Source organism: Scyliorhinus torazame, chromosome 1 (genome assembly GCF_047496885.1).
Source record: "Scyliorhinus torazame isolate Kashiwa2021f chromosome 1, sScyTor2.1, whole genome shotgun sequence".
Taxonomy (NCBI): Eukaryota; Metazoa; Chordata; class Chondrichthyes; order Carcharhiniformes; family Scyliorhinidae; genus Scyliorhinus; species Scyliorhinus torazame.
In genome coordinates this window covers 168030938-168052618 of record NC_092707.1, presented here as the reverse complement: position 1 = coordinate 168052618, position 21681 = coordinate 168030938, and the positions used below count along the sequence as shown (strand labels likewise).

General features: G+C 48.7%; 1 protein-coding gene across 1 annotated transcript in view; it reads left to right on the top strand.

The window, feature by feature from the left end:
• LOC140416431 (hippocalcin-like protein 1) overlaps nucleotides 1-21681 on the top strand; it is a 226159-nt gene that overhangs the window by 138627 nt on the left and 65851 nt on the right. The window contains exon 3 of the mRNA XM_072501127.1: nucleotides 2357-2754. Coding sequence (XP_072357228.1) covers nucleotides 2377-2754 — 378 coding nt within the window. The 5' untranslated portion in view covers nucleotides 2357-2376. The remainder of the gene's footprint in view (nucleotides 1-2356; nucleotides 2755-21681) is intronic.

The window sequence follows — 21681 nt, the reverse complement described above, 5'->3', positions numbered from 1 at the left end:
GAATTTAGAAATCTCATCCTTAACAATGGATTCTAGAATCTTGCCAACAACCGAGGTTAGGCTAATTGGCCTATAATTTTCCATCTTTTTCCTTGTTCCCTTCTTGAACAGGGGGGTTACAACAGCGATTTTCCAATCCTCTGGGACTTTCCCTGACTCCAGTGACTTTTGAAAGATCATAACTAACGCCTCCACTATTTCTTCAGCTATCTCCTTTAGAACTCTAGGATGTAGCCCATCTGGGATTGGAAGGGCTCTCACCCCCCCCCCCCCCCCCCCCACCCCGCTGACTAGCCATCTCTTTTTCTTGTCCAGTCCCGTGTCCGCGCCTCCCTCGCCCTCCAGTCCCCCAGACGGGGGACCCCCGTCCCGACCACCTCTTCTATGTCCCATTCCCTTTTGGCCAGTGCAGCAGCAGCAACCCTTCCCCCCCCCCCCTTCCCTCCCCCCCGCTAGACCCCTGTCTAGCTTTTTTGCTCCCCCCATGTCACTCCCGTCAGTCAGCTAACACCTGCTGACCCCGGCTACCCCCGCTATCCCATTGACCTCCCCGTGTGGGAGTTCCCCCTCCCACCTTTCTTCCCGCGCGCGGGAATAACCCCGCGCTTTCCAAAGCCCGCTCCGCCCCCTCTGGCGCAGCTCCTGTCGCAGCCTTGTCTCTCTCCCCCAGCCCATGTATCATTTCCTGCGCGTGATTGTGATTGACCCGCTATATACAACAACCATCACACATCAAACCTCAAATATCCCCCTCACCCTCACAAATCCCTCAGTTCGAGTCCAACTTTCCGGTTTGTATAAATGTCCACGCCTCTTCAGGCGTTTCAGAGTAGTAGTATTGGCCCTTGTATGTGACCCACAGTCGCGCTGGCTGCAGCATTCCGAATTTCACTTCTTTCCTGTGCAACACCGCTTTGGCCCGGTTGAAACCCGCTCTCCGCTTTGCAACCTCTGTGCTCCAGTCCGGGTATATTCGGATCTCTGCATTGTCCCACTTACTGCTCCGCTCCTTCTTGGCCCATTTCAGGACCCACTCTCTGTCTGTGAACCGGTGAAACCTCACCACCATTGCCCTTGGCAACTCATTTGCCCGGGGCCTCCTCGCCAGCACCTGGTGTGCCCCGTCCAACTCCAGCGGCCTTGAAGGGGCCTCCTTGCCCATCATCGCCCGAGCATCGTGCTCGCATATGCCCAGGCATAGGCCCCCTCCACTCCTTCAGGGAGACCCAGGATCTGCAGATTCTTTCTCCTCGACCTGTTCTCCAGGTCTTCGAGTCTTCCCGCCCACCTCCTGTGTAGCGCCTCGTTCTGCTCCACTCTCACCACCAGGCCCGAGATCTCGTCCTCGATCTGACCAACTCTTTTTTGTACCTCCTGGATCTGAACCTCATGGGCCTTCTGGGTGATCCCTAGTCCTTCGATTGCCAAAAGCATAGGCGCCAGCATTTCCTTACACATCTCCTCGCACTGCTCCTCGAAGCAGTGCTTAATAAACTCCTGCAGCTCCACTTTGTCTCTGGCCACTGCCATTTTGTCTTTTTTTCCCGTTGCTCCAACTCCTGCAGCTCCACTTTCTCTCTGGCCGCTGCCATTTTGTCTTTTTTCCCCGGTTTTTCCCGTTGCTCCAATGCCACTTTTGTGGCCGTTACACTTCGAGTCCGTTTCATAAAAGTTGGAGGGGGACCTCCCTCTTACCTTCCCCACGGGTTAGTGTCGAAAAAAGTTCCATTGGGGCTCTTCTAGCGAGCCCGAAAGTCCGTGGTAGCTGGAGCTGCCGATTCGTGCGGCTCAGCTCCGCATAGCCGCACCCGGAAGTCGAGATGTAATTTTCTTGAAGCTTGACTCTTGGATGCCTTGATTTAAACTTGTCTCTCACCTTAAGTTGCTGTACCATTTGTGCGTAAATAACAAACGTCATTAGTCCTGACCATTATATTGACAGTAAATTCTGCGCTTATAACGTGTTATCCTGCTGAATGAAGTACAGTGTCTGGAAAATCAAATTAAAGCATCTAATTGCATTTCTGCTGCATTATGCAAAATTAAGCCTGAGCCACGCACAAAGTTGCTTGCAGATAATCAAAAGAGATGCTCAAGGTTCCACCTTTGTATTAAAGTATGTATTTTAAATGGCAGATGTATTCAGTGTTTACAGGTTTTACAGGATTAGTGGCTCAGCCATGAGTAATTCCAGATTAAACATTCCACTCCTTGCTGTCTAAATAAGCAGCAGTTTGCTATACACACGTTGTACCAGACACTTGAGGTCAAAATGTTCATTAAACAGCAACAGACCAACGCACCTCTGTAAAATTGAGTTAACTAAATTTGTTTCCTTTTTCTCCTTCCTAACTAGGTGCAATCACCAAAGCCAGGATGGGTAAGCAGAATAGCAAACTGCGCCCCGAGGTCCTTCAGGATCTCCGAGAGAACACAGAATTCACCGACCATGAGCTCCAGGAATGGTACAAAGGTTTCCTGAAAGACTGCCCAAGTGGAAACCTGACTGTTGATGAATTTAAGAAAATATATGCAAATTTCTTCCCCTATGGTGATGCCTCCAAGTTTGCCGAGCATGTGTTCCGCACCTTTGACACCAATGCTGATGGAACGATTGATTTTCGAGAATTTATTATTGCGCTGAGTGTCACATCCCGTGGCAAACTGGAGCAGAAGTTGAAGTGGGCATTCAGCATGTATGACCTGGATGGGAATGGGTACATCAGTCGAGATGAAATGCTAGAAATTGTACAGGTAGGGTTCCTACTTATCCAATTCTGCAGAGGTTAATTCAGAGATACAGGTGTTTGAAAGCATCACAGATAATTAATTGGAAAATCATTGTGTGGTTCTCTTCAGCTTTTTCCTTTCAAGCTCCTGGAAAGGTTTGATCCACAAGGCTGTGCTAATTTTCCATTATTCCTAATGAAGAAGGATACTAACTGTACATAAATCTCAGCCATTATTTCAGTTTGTAGATTTGCATTTGTGTAAGATTTTTCTTTTATTCTTCCTACCCCCCCCCCCCCCCCCCCAGCCCACCCCCCCCCCAAGAGTTTTCTATTTAAACGGAATCCTGTTTGTGGGCAACAATATTCGACTGTCTTTCTTTCACTTTCCCAACCAGACTTTGTGATCACGCTGGGCTCTGTTTTTCATTCATATTTCATAATTACTGTACCTTGTCACAAATGAGTCATGAGGTGTTTAATGCACTGCCCCTTAGTACAAATATATACACACAATCCAATAAGTGTTTATATATGTTTAATGCATTAATTGTGTCTTCATCAATGACAATGGGAAAGGGCGGGGAGTGGGCCAAGATGGTGTTTTTTCGGAGGGTCGGTGCAGGCCTGATGAACTGAAAAGCCGCCTCCTGCCCTGTCGGAATTCAAAGGATTCTCAGCCACTGCCAATATCAAGCATGAACAACTTGGTAGACTGTACAAGAGTTTGAGGTGGGTTGGGGGGGGGGGGGGGGGGGGGAGGAGGAGGAGAAGAGAGGTGTGTGTGGGGGGGGGGGGGCTGAAGAGAGGTGTGGGGGGAGGGGGGAGGGAGGAGGAAGAGACGTCAGTCCTTTCCCACATGATTGCTGAATTAGGGACAGTTTGCCAATGCCCACCTGGAATAAGGGTGAGGCTGTCCAAACATCAATGACTTTTCAGCAGCTTACTTGCCATTTGCAGCTTTTTGGTGACATGAGGACATGCATTCTGGCAGTTCAATTACTAGCAAACCTGTTGCTGCAGGTGAATGATACTTCAAAAGTTTGGAAACGACTAGTTGTGTCACATCATGTACCTGGGCACACAGTATACAGGAATAGTATATGACTCACCAAATGTGTGATGATAAATATCTCCACAAATGAACTTGACTGCGAATATTGAGAGTATATGGATTAACAACAACAGTTTCATGCATATAACAGCCTTCATGCAGTAACAACACCCCCGACACTTCAGGAGCAATAAATAAGGCAGAAATTTGATACTGGGCCGCATGTTGGGGCAGAATGTCCAGTCAAAAGAGTTTTAATGAACATTTTAAATGAGGAAAAAGGCAGAATGATGTTGGAATGGTATTTCAGAGTTTAGGGACTGTGGTGATTGTCCTTTAAGGTCAACGCAGCAAAAGAGGATAATCTGGCTTTGCGGGTGGGGGAGCAATTGGGATGAGAAAGGGTAATTCCCCAAGGGGGTGGAGTCCTCCCTTTGGGCGGAAGACATCTAGAAGACATGTAGGGATTAGGACAGCCAGGAAGCTGTTCGCCTCTGTACAGTTTATTATTAATAAATACTTTTTGTGCATCATTACATTTGCTGATGAGGATGGGATGGAAAATAATGCACAGCCTGTGGTCCAACACCTGTGAGTATCCTGTTTTAGTCAAAGTCTGAAGACAAAAATACTCGCCCGGATACTTCTGGTTGCGCGAATAGTTTGAGCGAATTTGAGATGTTGACATATTGCTAGACCCTGGGGGACAGACGCAGAGTCTGTCTGGATTGGCTGGTGCAGTCGGAGGTTTAGAAATATCTTTTTAAAAAGGAGAAAAAGCCGTCAGAAGGAAGAGCTATGACTTTGTTTCTCTTTAACCCAAGTTCTATTTTCCTTCAACTCAAAGAGTTGTTGCAGTTTTTTTCAAAAGAGAAGTGAGCAAACGGACCGGGGTTTTAAGTAGAGAAGAGGAAATGCCCCAGGGAGCTGCAGTCAGTTCTCCTGAAGCACAGGAAACTGAAGAGGCTGAGGTTGATGGACTCCCGATCGCAGCAGGGCTTCCAGGCAGCATTCCCTGCACTGAGGGACTTCAACAAAGTTTTGGGAGAAGTTCTCAACCTGCTTTTTAAAAAAAAAAGTTTTAAAAACTGCCCCTTGGACCTTGAGGAACACGCACATCAAAAGCAGAGGGAAAACGGACACGTCATGCGGCCAGGAAAAGTAAAATAAAAGCTGCCGAGATCACTTGAGAGATTTCCAGTAGTAAAAAGGAGATGTTTTGGAGGTTTAGAAGTGAAGAGCAGCCAGATTCACGCCAAAACTTCAAAAGTGTGGGAAAAGCAGAGAGAAAACTGGCAGCTGCTGACGCAGTCAGAAAAAAAGGAGTCTTAATGCAATAATGCATTTAAAGAGACAATTAATTTAAAATATGTGATGAACGGTTACTGCCTTATCATCATGTAAGGTGATGTCCCCTTTAAGACCGGGCTTGGAACCCTGGGGACTCCGCCTCTGGCTCCGCCCATCTGTGAGCCATATATAAAGGGCTGCCTCGTGGGCTGTGTAGCAGTCAGCACCCGTCTCAGCTCTAGCATAGTTATTAGTCTAATAAAGCCTTCTTTACAGTTTAATCTCTGAGCGTCATTATTGAGGGTACCTCAAAATAGCAATGCACTTTAAGCAGAAACCACAAGAAGAAACAAATGGCAATGGATAGGGAAATTGGAGAAGACCCTCAAATAGAGAGCAACTCTCAAAGAAGCAACAAAGACCTCGAGGGAGAGGCAATGGAATGCTCGAGGGAGAGGCAATGGAAGACCTCCAGGAAGAGAGGCAATGCGAGAATTGCAAAATGGAAGTAAGTCAACACTTCATTGGAGATAGACCTGACCAACAGTGAAGCCAAAAAGGGTTTAGCTGAAATTGAGAAGTTGAAATGAAGTTTCCATTTGTGAAATGTATCAGTCCAGTAAGAATGCAATGGATTCCTCTAGGAAAAAATGCACAAATTAAGACTTCAAAAGAAACTAGGAACCAATGAACAAAGATGTCCAGTTTAGGTGGATTGGCCATGCTAAATTGTCCTTGGTGTCCAAAAAGGGTAGGAGGGGTTACGGGGATGAGGACAATGGCCAGTGCAGACTCGGTGGGCTGAATGGCCTCCTTCTGCACTGTAAATTCTATGATAATTCTAAAGATCATGCAAAGATATTGAAACAACAAGATAAAGTGACTGACAGCAAACTTGAAAAGAAAAGATGCAGAAATTGACAAAATGAAGCTTCAGAAACTATAAAATAAGAACATGTCCAACGAAGATTGAATTGGAAGAATAAGAGCTTCAGGAAGGCAAGCTTGGCATGATAAATTAAGTAGAGGTAAAAACATTGAAATTGACAGCAGAATCAAACTCGGACAGAAAGGAAATTCGATTGCATCCCAGAATGAGAATGCTGAAATGGTCACGCGAATAGAAAAGCATAAGAACCAATATGATAAAATGGTTGATGACAAAAACGCTGAATTGAAATGTTGGATCAAGAAAAAACTATCATATGCCCCAAGTACCAGAAACAGCGTACCAGACCATTTCCTTTCTTGTTACAGACCAAGGTTGTGAAAGAACTGCCAAGGCATAGAGCTTGATATAACTGGCACTGCCAGGCTGGCACCAATGTCAGGGTACCACCCTTCCCAAAGGGAATGTCCCTGGGAGACCCCCACAAGTGCCATTCTGTCTGACCCCGTTTGTGGAGACCATACTGAAAGGCACTCACCCGAGGTCTCCAAGGCGAAGGAGACGCTTCCCGGTGCCTTGGGGAAACTGCATATTAGAGTGAGGCTAGCTGTCTCGCTCTAATCTGCAGATTTTGCCAAAAGATTATCCTGCCCACAATTGGCAGAATTTACATTGCAACGTCTCGCGAGATCAGGTTAGATCTTGCGAAGCGTTGCGAGCTGGGTAGATCCTGGGAACAGGGACTTCTGGCCGCATTGGACCATGGCATGCTGCTTTTCAGGCGCAGTGCGGCCGTTCGATTGCACCCACAACGTTGTGTTGTGATGATATGTGTCTACATGCATGATAATGTAAGGTGCTCGGCAGAACAAGGCTGAACGTGGGACTGGGGAGTGGCACCGCCCACTGGGTGATGTATGCAGTCACATGGTCAGAGAACAGTCTAGGACAGAACTCAGTAAGCAACAAGCCTGCATCGAACAGCTTCAAGACCATATTTGAAACTGCAGATAGTTGAAGCCTACCAATAAAAGTGTTTATGTTTAAACATACTAGCATCAAGATTTCATCAATGAGCCATCACCATTGCAGCAATAAAAATAAACATATAATGTACAGAATATGGCATGGTGTCAAAATCTGAAACTTCGGTAGTGGATCAAGTTAGAAATATTTTCTCTGAGACCAGACTCCTGCTGCCCCTAGTCAACATAGAGGGATTGATCATTAGTAAATATGTGGATCGTTTGAGGAGTTGAACGACGCTCCAGAAGTCAGTGTTGCAATCAAATTTATTTTTAAATCTGTAAGTACCAAAGTACCTGAAAACCTGATCGACCTGTTATAGATATAACTAATGTCTTCATGGAAGCAAGTAGCAATGAACTGTCTGTGCCAGAGAGGTACCTGTTATTGCAGTTCCTGTTAATGTTGATCCCGTGGAAGCATCTCAGACTACAGAATGATGCTGTTCTACTACAAGAAAAAGAAAAGCCCCTCCAAGTTGCAATTTATAATTGTCCATCTCATGAGTATAATGTTTAGTTAGTATTTAGGACTGAGTAACTTAATTATTGAAGATTGTATAAAGGAGTTGAAGGGGGAGTGATGTGGTGATTGCCCCTTTAAGGACAGCACAGCAGAGAGTCACATGGCCCGAGGGACCAATTGCGACCAAGAGTGGATAATCACCCAGGGGGTGAAGTCTTCTCTTGCGCAGAAGTCATTTAGAAGACATGTAGAGACCAGGGTAACTGGGGGTTGCTCTTTGGCAGCCAGGGGGCTGCTGGCCTCGTACGGTTTTTCTTATTAATAAATATCTAATGATGTCTGAGAGTGTGCATAATTGCAGGGACTATTTGACTGACGGTCTGGCCATGGATGGTAGAGCAGTGTAAAATTTGAGATATTCAAACCCAAAATTAGAGTAGTGCAGACATCTCTGATTGTTATGGTGCTGGAGGCAATCACAGTGATAGGAAGGGACAAGGCCATGGCAGGAATGGAAAATGAGAGTTTCATACTTTTTGAGGTTTTACTCAACAGGGAGCCAATGTAGGTCAGTGAGCATGGGTGGGGGTGGGGAGGGGGGGGGGGGGGTGCACAGCAGGATTGGATATCCGTTACAGGCGCATGAAATGAAAATCACTAATTGTCACAAGTAGGCTTCAAATGAAGTTACTGTGAAAAGCCCCTAGTCACCACATTCCGGCACCTGTTCGGGGTTGCTGGTACTGCACATGCAGTAGAGCTTTGAATCACTTCAAGTTCACAGAGGGTAAAATGTGAGATACCACCCGGGAGTTCTTTGGAATAGTCAAGTCGAGCGTTTCCAAAGACAATGATGAGGCTCTCAGCAGATGAGTTGAGGCAGTGATGGAGTCGGGAGATCCAACCGAGGTGGAAAAGGCAGCTTCAGGATATGTGGCCTAAAGTTGATCTTTGAGTTAATGACACCAAGTTTGTGAATCGTGTAATTCAGCCTCCGACAGCTGCCAGGGAGAGAGATGGATGTTGAAGCATGAGGGTGCGGGATGGTGACCACCGTAAATAGATTTGTTCCTGCCCAGCTTTTAATTGAAGGAGGTTAAATTGAAGTGAGAGAAAGTTTACTGCAATGGGAGGGTTGCCTTTTGAGGAAGGGTTGGACTGGCTAGGCTTTTATCTGATGAAGCTGAAGAGGAGTAAGAGGTGACTTGATTGAAGCCTATAAGATCTTGATGAATCTTGACAGGATGTGGAAAGGATATTTCCTCGCGTGGAAGAATCTAGAGCTGGGGGTTGCTGTTTAAAAATAAGGAGTCACCCATTTAAGACCGATGAGGAGAAATTCTTTCTTTCAGAGAGGCATGAGTCTTTGGAACCCTTTTCCTCAAAAGGCACTGGAAGGCAGAGTCTTTGATTAATTTTACGGTAGCGTTAGATAGATTCTTGTGAGGAGGGAGTGGAAGGTTACCCGGTGCAGCCAGGAACCTGGAGTGAATATTGCAATCAGATCAGCCATGATTTTATTGAATGGTGGAGCAGCCCCTGATGTACATTAGGATGCTCGTCCAGCATTGGAAGCCGGACAAGCAGTCTGCCAATTTAGAGAAAGTAAAGGGGTGGGAACAAGTGCTGTTAAGGTAGAGGCGGAGTTTCATATCAAACCTAATATTCTGTTTTCGGACAATATTGCTGAGGAAAAATATGTAGATGAGGAAGAGGATGGGGCTGAGGTTAGATCTGTACGTGTATGTCCACAAATCCATTCAAGTCTGCCTTGGGTGTCTTGAGTCCCACGTTCTCAATCACCTGGGACACTTACACAACTCTCACCATTTCCTTTTCTTCTTTAATCTCCCTGAGCATCAACACACCAGCAGTTCACCATTGTAAAGCAACACTTGTTCAACTAGCCCTTCAATGATCTCTGGGTAAGTGGGGTGGGTCTGGGGGAAGATTCAACACAGCACCGAGCACCATGACTACCCAACTTCCCTCCATTATTACACGTGTACTGCTCTAGACTCTCTTCCTCAAACCTTCATATCTCTTACTTAATTTCTCCCCTGCCTCAATTTAGCCATATCTTCATTCAATTTATCTTCTTGCAGTAAAATTTAGCACACTGTTTCAGTCATTGGAGGAGCATTACCACCTTTAAAACCTTCAAGGTTACTAGCACCAACACTGTCGCCTCGGATCCCTGGGATGCATAGATGTCGGAATCAACCTTCCACCCTGTCTCTTGTCTCCTAAATTCCGAGGGTGTGTGTAGCACCGTCAATATGACGCGAGGCAGGTTGAGGTAATGTCAATTGAAGGCTTTATTAAGCAGAACTTTATCCCCAGCAGCGTGGTTACAGAATGCAGCTGCTGAGGGAAATGGAGGGAAAATCTGGGTTCTTATACCGGCATTTCTGGGTGGAGTCCAGTAGGTGGTAGATCCTATCAGGACCTGGCATCCCTCCACCAATAGCCTGTCAACACATGAGATCTTGTATCGTCCCGGAAAGCTGAACGAGCCATCCGATGCCCTATCTCGCGGCACATGTGCCAATGTACAAGTGGACCGTCTACAAGCCCTCCACGAGGAACTCTGCCACCCGGGGGTCACTCGTTTCTACCACTTCCTTAAGGCTCGCAACCTCCCTTACTCCATCGAGGATGTCCGAACAGTCACCAGAAACTGCCAGATCTGCGCTGAGTGCAAACCGCACTTTTTCAGGCCAGATAGAGCGCACCTGGTTAAGGCCTCTCGACCCTTCGAACACCTCAGTTTGGATTTCAAAGGCCCCCTCCCCTCCACCGATCGCAGTAGACAGAGGCATGCCAGGCCTTTAGCCGCATCAAAGCGGATATCGCAAAGGCCACGATGCGCGCCATCGACGAGTCCCTCCCCTTCCAGGAGGGACTGGATGCTTGCCCGAATTACGAGGGAACAGCGCCTTACCGTATCCGGATGAATGAAGCTCTCCGTGCTCCCAGAGTCGATAAGACACGGCGTCTCGTAGCCATTCACTAGGACTGTAGTGGTTGCAGTCTGGAGCGTCCGGGGTTGCGACTGGTCGAGGGTCGTCGAAGCTAGACGTGGTTGTTGAAGTTGAGCATTGTAATCCGGCAGTATGTGGCCGTCTGTGTCGGGGTCCTTCAGCCAAGATGGCGGCGTCCATGGATCGAGCGCGGTCGGGGTTGGAAAAAATGGCAGCGCCCATCTCCCCCTCGTGGCGTCCGGGGTCCAAAATGGCGGTGTCCGTTGGTCGCACGTGGATCGCTGGGGGGGCTGGGTCTGTGGTCCTGTTTCTTCCCCGGAGATAGCGGCGACCCCGCGGGACATGCACACCGTCGCGTAGTGGGCCTTCCCACAGCTTTTGCAGGTAGCCGCGCGGGCCGGGCAGCGCTGCCGAGGGTGTTTCGGCTGGCCACAAAAATAGCAGCGGGGCCCCCCCGGTTGGTCTGGTGTTTTGGCCGCGCAGGTTTGTGGGGGTGGGGGTGGTGTCGGAGAGTCGACCGCAGCGGGGGTCTATGGAGCCCAAGGGGCTGTAGTGCGGTCGGGGCCGTAGGCGCGGGCGTTACGCGAGGCCACATCGAGGGATGCCGCCTGGGCCCGAGCTTCTGTAAGTCCGAGAAATTCTTTCTCCGGAAGCCTCTGGCGGATCTGGGAAGAGGCCAAACCTGCCACATACACATCGCGGACCAGGAGCTCTGTGTGTTCACTCGCTGTTACCGCCGGGCAGTTGCAGTTTCGACCCAGGATCTGCAGGGCGTTATAAAACTCGTCCAGCGATTTCCCCCGGAAATTGCCGTCGTGTGGCGAGCTGGTAGCGAGCAAAAACCTGGTTGGCGGGCCGGATGTAGATATCCTTCAGCGCGGCGATGGCACTGGTGAAACCGTCCTCGTCCTCGATAAGAGAGTAGACGTCAGGACTCTCCCTGGAATAGAGGACCTGCATCTTTTGTTCGTCTGTCGGTGTGCCGGGGGCCGTTCGGAGGTAGCCCTCAAAGCATGCCAGGCAGTGCTTGAAAATAGATGTCGAGTTAGCTGCTTGGGGTGCGATGCGCAGGCACTCCGGGGTGATTCGGAGCTCCATGTTCCCACGTCGTTTTCTTCAATTTAAATTCTGCTCAATAAATTGTAGCACCGTCAATATGACGCGAGGCAGGTTGAGGTAATGTCAATTGAAGGCTTTATTAAGCAGAACTTTATTCCCAGCAGCGTGGTTACAGAATGCAGCTGCTGAGGGAAATGGAGGGAAAAGCTGGGTTCTTAGACCGGCATTTCTGGGTGGAGTCCAGTAGGTGGCAGATCCTATCAGGACCTGGCATTCCTCCACCAATAGCCTGTCGACACGTGGTGTACCGTATTACCCCTAATACATACCACCACAGTGTGATCCTTACCCTGTCTTTAGGTTCTTGCAGATATACCGTAGTAGTAAAATCACCATAGTCCCAGATGATCATAGGCTGCTTTCTTCCTTGAGGGAGAGAGCTGACTGGCGGTTATTTAACCTGAGGATCATCACACCTCAGGCAAGGGACAAGGTTGAGAATACATGAATTACCTCAGCCAGTACGGGGATCGAACCCATGCTGCAGGCCTCGTTCCGCGTCATGAACCAGCTGTCCAGCATACTCAGCTAAACCAGCCCGCTACACACCATGGCAACTGGCCTTACAAGGAAAGGAAGAAAATGGTGGTGGTGTAGATGATACTGAGTGCTAGACTTCCATGCAGTTGCAGCTGCATTATGCTGCCGTCTCTTGGGCCAGCCCCATAATAATACTGCATCACTGGAACATGAGAAAAAACATCATGCCGGGGAGGAGTAAGCTGGCCTGAAGCACCGACCACCTTCAATCCTAGGAGCCTCTTGTGGAGCAATGGCAGTCAACCATTTCCCAATACCCTGACCATAGGGTGGCATTTATGAAGAGCTGATTGGGGAGGCCATGCCTGTTCCTGCTGGTGGATGGGTTGGGCTGGGGTGGACGATTCCAGAAATACAAGTGGTTCAACCCTGTGAGGAGCAAATCCAAAGCAAGTGTCGGTCGGCATTGATGTAAAAAAGGGCACAGAAATAAAATGTTTTAAAAATAGCTTTCTTCTTACAGAACTGAAAAAAAAAAAACTCCAGTCCCTTCAGTTTCAGCAGCTCCTCTTGCCCACTTTGAGCTGCTGCTTCTCTGTGAACTGTGTCTAACTGACCTCAGCAGCGTGGCAAGACGAGGAGATGTGGAAGCAATCTATCACTTTGGCATCTTCAAATGAGGTCAGCAACTGATTGTGGGGTCGATCATGACAAAATGCAGAAGTGGGAGGAAGTTTCCTACATTGTTTCAGCACTATGTGGAAAGGACGAGAAATACCTTTCCTGTAATCTATTAGATATCACCGACTCACAGAAAAATATAGTGCAGGAAAGGCCCTTCAGCCCATTGAGTCCGCACGGCCGCATGAAAGGCACCTGATCTGCCAATCCTAATCCCATTTGCCAGATCTTTGCCCATAGTTTTGAATGTTAAGATGTGCCAAGTGCTCATCCAAGTACTTTTTAAAGGATGCGAGGCAACCCGCCTCTACCACACTCCCAGGCAGTGTGTTCCAGACCCGTCACCACCTTCTGGGTCAAAAGGTTCTTCCCCAAATCCCCCTGAACTTCCCGCCCTTCACCTTGAACTTGTGGCCCCTCGTAACGGCCCCTTCATCCAAGGGGAACAGCTGTTACCTAGCCATCTTGTCCATGCCTCTCATTACCCTGTACACCTCGATCAGGTCACCCCTCAGTCTTCTCTGCTCCAGCAAAAACAACCCAAGCCTATCCAACCTATCTTCATAACTTAAATGTTCCATCCCAGGCAACACCCTGGTGAATCCCCTCTGCAGCCGCTCCAGTGCAATCACATCCTTCCTATAATATGGCGACCAGAATTGCACACCGTACTCCAGCTGTGGCCTCACCAAAGTTCTATACATTTTCAACATGACTTCCTTGCTTCTGTAATCTGTGTCGCAATTGATGAAGGCAAATATACCATATGTCTTATTCACCACCCTATTAACCTGCCCTTCTGCCTTCAGAGATCTATTTACAGACACACCAAGGTCTCTTTGTTCCTTGGGACTTCTAGTGTGGTGCCAGTCATTGAATATTTCCTTGTCAAATTGCTCCTTCCAAAGTGTATCACCTCACATTTTTCAGGATTAAATTCTATCGCCACTTTTCTGCTCATTTGACATCCCGTCTGTATTTTCCTGTAACCCAAGACACTCAGCCCCACTGTAAACACCCGGCCAATCTTTGTGTCATCCACAAACTTACTGATCCTACCCCCCACATAGTCATCTAAGTCATTTCTATAAATGACGAATAATAGGGGTCCCGGCACAAATCCAGTGGCACGCCACTGGACACTGGTTTCCAGTCACTAAAGCAGCTGTCTGTCACCTACAGCTCAGCCAGCTTTGAATCCACCTTATCAAGTTCCCCTGTATCCCATGTGCATTTGCCTTCTTTATAAGTCTCCCATGTGGGACCTTGTCAAATGCTTTGCTGAAATCCATGTAAATTACATCAACTGCACTACCCTCATCAACACACTTAGTCATGAGCTCATAAATATAATCAGATTTGTTAGCATGCCCTCCTTCTGACAAGGCCATGCTGACTATTCCTGATCAAACTTTGCCTCGCCAAGTAGAGATAGATTTGCTCCTTCAGAATTTTCTCCATTAGTTTCCCCACCACTGACGTGAGACTCACTGACCTGTAGTTCTCTGGCTTAACCCAACAGCCTTTCTTAAATAGTGGGACCACAGTTGCGGTTCTCCAGTCCTCTAGCACCTCTCCCATGGCCAGAGAAGAATTAAAACTTGGATTAGGGCCCCTGCAATCTCCTTCCTCTCCTCCCACAGCAACCTGGGACACAGTTCGTCCAAACCTGGATATTTCTCTACTTTTAAGCCCTCCAATAACTTGTCCCTCCCTCTGACAACTTGCTCAATAACCTCAGTCTCTCTTCATGAGTTAAAATCTGCCTCCCCATTCTCTTGGGTGAAGGGTATTCATTTAACACCTTACCAATGTCCTCTTGTTCCACCCACAGATTCCTCCCTTGGACACTACTTTTTTCCTCGTTATCATCTTCCCATTGATATACTTATAGAATATCTTGGGATTTTCCCTACTTTTGCCAGCCAGAGCTTTATCATATTCCCTCTTTGCTCTCCTAATTGCTTTCTTAAGCTCCATCCTGCACTTTCTGTATTCTACTAATGCCTCTGTTGATGTACTTATTAAAAGCCTCTTCCTTCTCATTGCATCCTGACTATGTCTGGTCGTCAATGGTTCTCTGGGCTTCTTATTCCTTCCTGTTACCCTAGAGGGAGCATTTTGGGCCTGTACCCTCCCCATTTCCTCTTTGAACACCCCCCCCTCCCCCACTGCTCTTCTGTAGATCTTCCCACCAGTAACTTGTTCCAATCTACCTGCCTTATTTTACTAAAGTCTTCTCTTTCCCCCCCCAATCCAAGACCTTTTTCTGCAATTTGCCTATTTCCTTGTCCATAACAAACTTAAATTGCACCTTGTTGTGGTCACGATCACTAAAATGCTCCCCCATCATCACAGCCACGTGTCCGGCTTCATTCCCCACAATTAGGTCCAGCATTGCATCGTCCCTTGTTGGACCCTCCACATGTTACACATGTCCCTTGTACACATTTTACAAACTTTGCTCCATCTAAGCCCTTAACACAATGACTATCCCAGTTAATGTTGGGAAAGTTGAAATCATCCACTTTAATTACCCTAATATTATTTTTACACACTTCTGCAAATTGCGATCATATTTGCTCCTCAATTTCCTGCTGACTGTCTGGGGATCTACTAGCAATGTGGCTGTCCCTTTGGTTTCCTAAGATCTATCCACAAAGTTTCATTTAATGCTACCTCCAAGATATCATCTCTCCTTACTGCAGTAACTGACTCCATAACTAATGGTGCAATGCCTCCCCCTCTTGGTCCCTCCCCTGTCAGTCCTAAAGATATGAGGAACAAGCTCTAGGTCAAAGCAGCTAATGTGTTTCTTTTTATTTATTGCCCAACCTGGAATGGTTTGCTGGGCCATTTCAGTTAAGTGTCAGCCACATTACTGGGTGTCTGGACCAGCAGGTTTCCTTCCCTAAGAGGACGTTAGTGAACCAGATAGTGGACTTTTTACAACAATTGACAATGTTTTCCTGAACATCATTCCACTTTTCATTCCAGCTTTTTATTGAATTTGCGTTTCACCATTTATCGTGGTGGGATTCAAACCAAGTCTCCCTAAAGTCTCTGGATTAATATTCCAGCAACAATACCACCCCGCCCTCCCCTTCCCTTCCCCTGTGTTAATTAACTTTCTCATTAAGGAACCAGGTAGATATCTGGTTGGGAACAATGTTGAAAAATTAATACAAGGCGAAATGTAAACTGTAATGAAATACTCCAGGGATACAACTGTTCCAGTACTGCTGGGGAATGGTGTAAGTTCTTTTTTTTTTAATTTTAAGAGAACTGCAGGCCATTGTTGAATGGTGGAGATGTGAGGTTGAATAACTTGGGGATTTTGCTTGTTCGATCTGCATATTGACATTAACGCATAATTACTCCGTTAAAAATTATGTTGAGCAAAGTTAGAATTTGAATTTCCTCCTCTTTTCTAATTGCTTCCACCACAGGAAAGCCCCCTGCTTTAGATCAGTCCTTGCATGTTGATGTACAGAACCTTATGCCTAATTGCAAAGGGAGGCGAGGAGGTGGGGTGGTGCTAGGGGCAGATTTTCCCAAGCAAAGCGAGGCAGATTTGCATGGGACTTCCATCCCCTGAAATTGAAGTTGGGTCAGGATCGCCACTATATTCCGGCTTGCAAGATGGGATTGAAGGTGAATGAGGAATGGCCTTGGATTTGTCAGGTAAGTAAGTACCTGGTTAAGGAACCAATTAGGAACCTGTTTCGTCACATTTCTGCATTTCTCAGACATCGCACTTGTTTGGCGACTTGGTAACAACTCGCCAAGGTCACAAAGGTGAGGACACACTGAGAAGAGCTCCTTCAGTGAAACTGACCAGCTGAGAAGGCTTTGATCAGTGAACTGAAGAGCTCCAGCCATGATCAGGTGAGAAGTGACAGTTCAAAGTACCTCTCAAGAGTGATTAACATACTGCTTGACACGTGATTTCCAACTTCTTGGAAGGTACGTCACCTGTTCCACACTTCACTCACCCTCAGCCGCACCCCTTCTGCTGTCAACCTTCACCAGTGTGAAGTTTTACAACACCAGGTTAAAACCCAACAGGTTTATTTCAAATCACTAGCTTTCAGAACGCAGCTCCTTCATCAGGTGCAAGGGGCGAAATGGTGTGAACGTCCATAATGGCTTGGGTGGAGGGGATGAAAGGACAACATTTTGTGTAGAGTGACATGGGTGCCAGAGGCTATGGGGATAATCATAATAATAATAATCGCTTATTGTCACAAGTAGGCTTTAATGAAGTTACTGTGAAAAGCCCCTAGTCGCCACATTGCAGCACCTGTTCGGGGAGGCCGGTACGGGGATGTGAGGTGCTGCACGGGTTTTCCAGCCCTGCCAAAGTCAAATTGGCTTCAAATGGTTCATCGCATTTTTCGGCCCCACACTCCCTGCAACCAGATTGTAAAATTCCGCCCATAATACTTAATTTCTCAACAATACAGCAAAACATTTCCAGAACAATAATGGTCTTCCGGAACCTTTGAACAAACATTTGAGATGCAAAGCTTTTGGAAGGAGATTAACTTTGTGGAGCCTCGTATTAACCTTTGGTCTGTGTGACAATACAAGAAAGAAACTCGCCAGCAAGCATTCCACCTCCAGTTATATTTCTATCTTGCCAATATTGCAGGTCCAACACATGGGAAGATGGCAGATATCGTTCATATAATTTAAGAACTCATCAATCCAACCAGACTTCTGCATGTATCAGTGTGGCCCATCTGATAGATTGACTGTTCCCTATGAGTCTGAGAAACACGTGCTCTTGTTAAGACAGGCATCCAGATGATATCTGCAAGGAAAATATATCAAATGGTGGAGAAGACGCGGTGGGCTAAATGGCCTACTTCTGGGCCTAAGTCTTATGGTTGTGGTGAACCACTGTAATAGGAGATGTAAGGTAGGACCTGCACTACAGGTTCGCCGGTAGCTCTTGCCGGCTGGCTCCGCCCACTGAGAACTGTATAAATATGTATGACCTCCAGTGCCCTGCCATTTCGCCAGCTGCAGCAGGAGGCCACGCATCTGACTGTAATAAAGCCACAGTTGTACCCAACTTCAGTCTTTGTGCAATTGATCGTGCATCAATTTATTACAGTCAGAGTTTCCACAGAATGGATATCCGAATTAAGCCCGATCGCCTGCAGCTGGATCCTCACTCGCCCGACACCAGAAAAGACTTTACTCACTGGCTGGCATGTTTTGAGGCCTACATCAAGGCTGCAGACCCCGAGCCAACGGAGCTCAGAAGACAAACGTCCTGTATTCCAGACTGAGCTCCAGCATGTTTCCGTTGATCCAAGACGCCACAAACTACACAAAAGCAATGGAACTCCTTAAGGAACACTACGCGCAGAAGGCGAACACGCTCTTCGCCAGGCATGTACTCGCCACCCGCTCGCAACTACCTGGTGAGTCCATCGAAGACTTCTGGCGGGCCCTAATTCCACTCGTCCGGGACTGTGACTGTCAGGCCGTCACGGCCGCCAAACACTCTAATCTCCTCATGCATCGCGCCTTCGTGACGGGGATTGCGTCGGACCGCATCCGAGAACGATTACTGGAAGGGGCCACGTTTGAACCGGCGGAGACGAAAACCTTGGCGCTCTCCTTGACGGTCGCATTCCGTAACGTACAATCGTACCTCTCCCGCCACGCTAACCACCCTTCTACTGCTTCCTGGACCCCGCCGACGACCTCCTCAGCCGGGGCCCTGCCTTCCCTATACGCCTGCGCCGCACGCCGATCCGCTCACCCCGGGGGTCCCCGCTGCTACTTCTGCGGTCAGCAGAAGCACCCCCGCCAACACGGCCCGGCCCGCACTGCAGTTTGTAAAGCCTGCAGTAAAAAGGGCCACTTCGCGGTGGTGTGCCAGGCCCACACAGTCGCTGCGATCATGCCCACTATCGCCCCCTCCCCCACGCCAGATGCACAATGGGAGCCGCCATCGTCTCCTCCCAGGTCTATGTGCGACCAATGGGCACCGGCATCTTGTTTCCCTTCGGCCACGTGCGCCCCATGGGTGCCGCCATCTTGTCCCGACCCCACACTGTGCGCAACATGGGCGTCACCATCTTGTCCCCCACAGGGTCTCCGGACGTCCCGACATTGGAACCGACACGCTCGCCACCCGAGGCATCCGATGGCTACCCGCAGCTCGCTTCGATGACACTGGACCAATCTCGTCCACACAACCTGGCCACCGCATCGGGGACGGTTAAAATCAACGGCCACGCGACCTCGCGCCTGCTGGACTCCAGGAGCACCGAAAGCTTCGTTCAACCAGATACGGTAAGGCGCTGCTCCCTCGCGGTCCATCCTGCCAATTAAAGGATCTCCCTAGCCTCCGGATACCACTCCGTCCCGATCCGAGGCTTTTGTACAGTCACCCTCACGGTCCAGGGCGTAGAATAGAGTAACTTCCGCCTCTCTGTCCTTCCTAATCTCTGCGCTGCACTCTTGTTGGGCCTGGACTTCCAGTGGAACCTCCAGAGCCTCGCCCTCAAATTCGGCGGGCCCTTACCCCCCCATTACCGTTTGCGGCCTCGCGACCCTCCAGGTCGATCCCCCCCTCCTTTTTTGCCAATCTAACTGCGGATTGCATGCCCGTTGCCACTAGGAGCAGACGGTACAGCACCCAGGACAAGACCTTCATCAGGTCCGAAGTCCAGCGGCTGCTCAAGGAGGGTATTATCGAGGCCAGCAACAGCCCCTGGAGAGCCAAAGTGGTAGTGGTTAAAACTGGGGAGAAACACAGGATGGTCGTGGACTACAGCCAGACCATCAATCGGTACACGCAGCTTGACGCGTACCCCCTCCCACGCATATCTGATATGGTCAATCAGATTGCGCAGTACCGGATCTTCTCAACAATTGACCTGAAATCCGCCTACCACCAGCTCCCCATCCGGAAGTCGGACCGGCCTTACACTGCCTTCGAGGCGGACGGTCGCCTCTACCACTTCCTTAGACTCCCCTTTGGTGTCACAAATGGGGTCTCTGTCTTCCAAAGAGAGATGGGCCGAATGGTCGACCAGTACAGTTTGCGGGCCACCTTTCCGTACTTGGATAATGTCGCCATCTGCGGCCATGACCAGCAGGACCATGTTGCCAACCTCGCTAAATTCCTCTGCACTGCCACTCTTCTCAACCTGACCTACAACAAAGAGAAGTGCGTGTTCAGCACGACCCGGCTAGCCATTCTCGGCTATCTAGTCCAAAACGGATTTCTCGGGCCCGACCCCGACTGCATGCGCCCTCTCGTGGAACTTTCCCTCCCCCACTGCCCCAAGGCTCTCAAACAATGCCTGGGGTTCTTTTCCTACTACGCTCAGTGGTTCCCAAACTAAAGGCCTGCCCATTCATTCAGTCCACCCAATTCCCCCTTGCGGCCGAGGCACAACATGCTTTCGCCCGCATCAGAGCAGATATCGCCAAGGCCAGGATGCGCGCAGTGGACGAGTCACCGCCTTTCCAAGTAGAAAGCGATGCTTCAGACGTCGCCCTTGCCGCCACTCTAAACCAGGCATGCAGACCCGTGGCATTCTTTTCCCACACCCTTCATGCCTCGGAAATTCGACACTCATCCGTCGAAAAGGAGGCCCAAGCTATCGTTGAAGCTGTGTGGCGTTGGAGGCATTACCTGGCTGGTAAGAGATTCACTCTCCTTACGGACCAACGGTCGGTAGCCTTCATGTTCAATAACACACAGCGGGGCAAGATCAAAAATGATAAAATCTTGCGGTGGAGAATCGCGCTCTCCACCTATATTTACGAGATCTTGTATCACCCCGGCAAACTCAACAAGCCTCCAGACGCTCTCTCCCGAGGTACATGTGCCAGCGCACAAGTGGACCAACTCCGGGCCCTACACGACAGCCTTTGTCACCTGGGGGTCACTCGATTGTACCATCTGGTCAAAGCTCGCAATCTGCCCAACTCCGTCGAGGAAGTAAGGGCAGTCTCCAGGGACTGCCAGGTCTGTGTGGAGTGCAAGCCGCACTTCTACCGGCCAGACCGTGCGCGCCTGGTGAAGGCCTCCCGCCCCTTTGAACGCCTCAGCGTGGATTTCAAAGGGCCCCTCCCCTCCACGGACCGTAACACGTACATTCTCAGTGTGGTCGATGAGTACTCCAGATTCCCCTTTCCATCCCATGCCCCTGATGTGTTGGGTGCTCTGCTACACAGACGAACCAACACGGTTACGAATGGTACAACTCGGTTTTATCACTAACATATATTTACAGTGGTAAACTGGTTACTGAGGTTCGATCATAACCCTTGAATCTGTGGACCTATTCCTAACACTATCTCGGAGTGGCACTCAGCACATGGTGGATGTCTGAGTGGCTTGCTGTGAGCTCTGTGCCTTGAGCTGTCTCCTGCTGGAATGCCCCGGAAGTGTTGTGTTCCCTGTTTTGTAGTGTGTATGCTTTTGCCTGTGATTGGCTGTGGCGTTGTGTGTGTGTTGATTGGTTCATTGATCTGTATGTCTGTTTGCACCATGATGTTTACCTGAATATCATGACATCCCCCCCTTTTTTAAAAGAACATGTGCCTATGTGGTTATAAATAGAGCTGTGTACTGAGTGCAGCTGAATGTGTGTGTGTGCAATATCTACAGCATGTACATGGGGCTAAACTATATACAAGGGGCGATGTCGGGTGTGACATAGCAACGAGGTGGTACCATAAACAAAGGACGGGGAAATGTTGAACGACAAAACAAACTCCTGTAACGACAAGGAAGAAAAGAAACATATTAACACAGTGGTATTATGAGTTCAATGTACAAACAGGCTCATAAGTCCAGTCGAGTAGGTGGGCGACGAATTCGGGTTGACCGCCTCAAGGGTGGGTCAGGATCCACCGGCTGAGGAATGGGCCTGGCCACGGGCGACGACGGAAGGGGCATGGTGGCAGGAAGCTCCACGAAGTCGA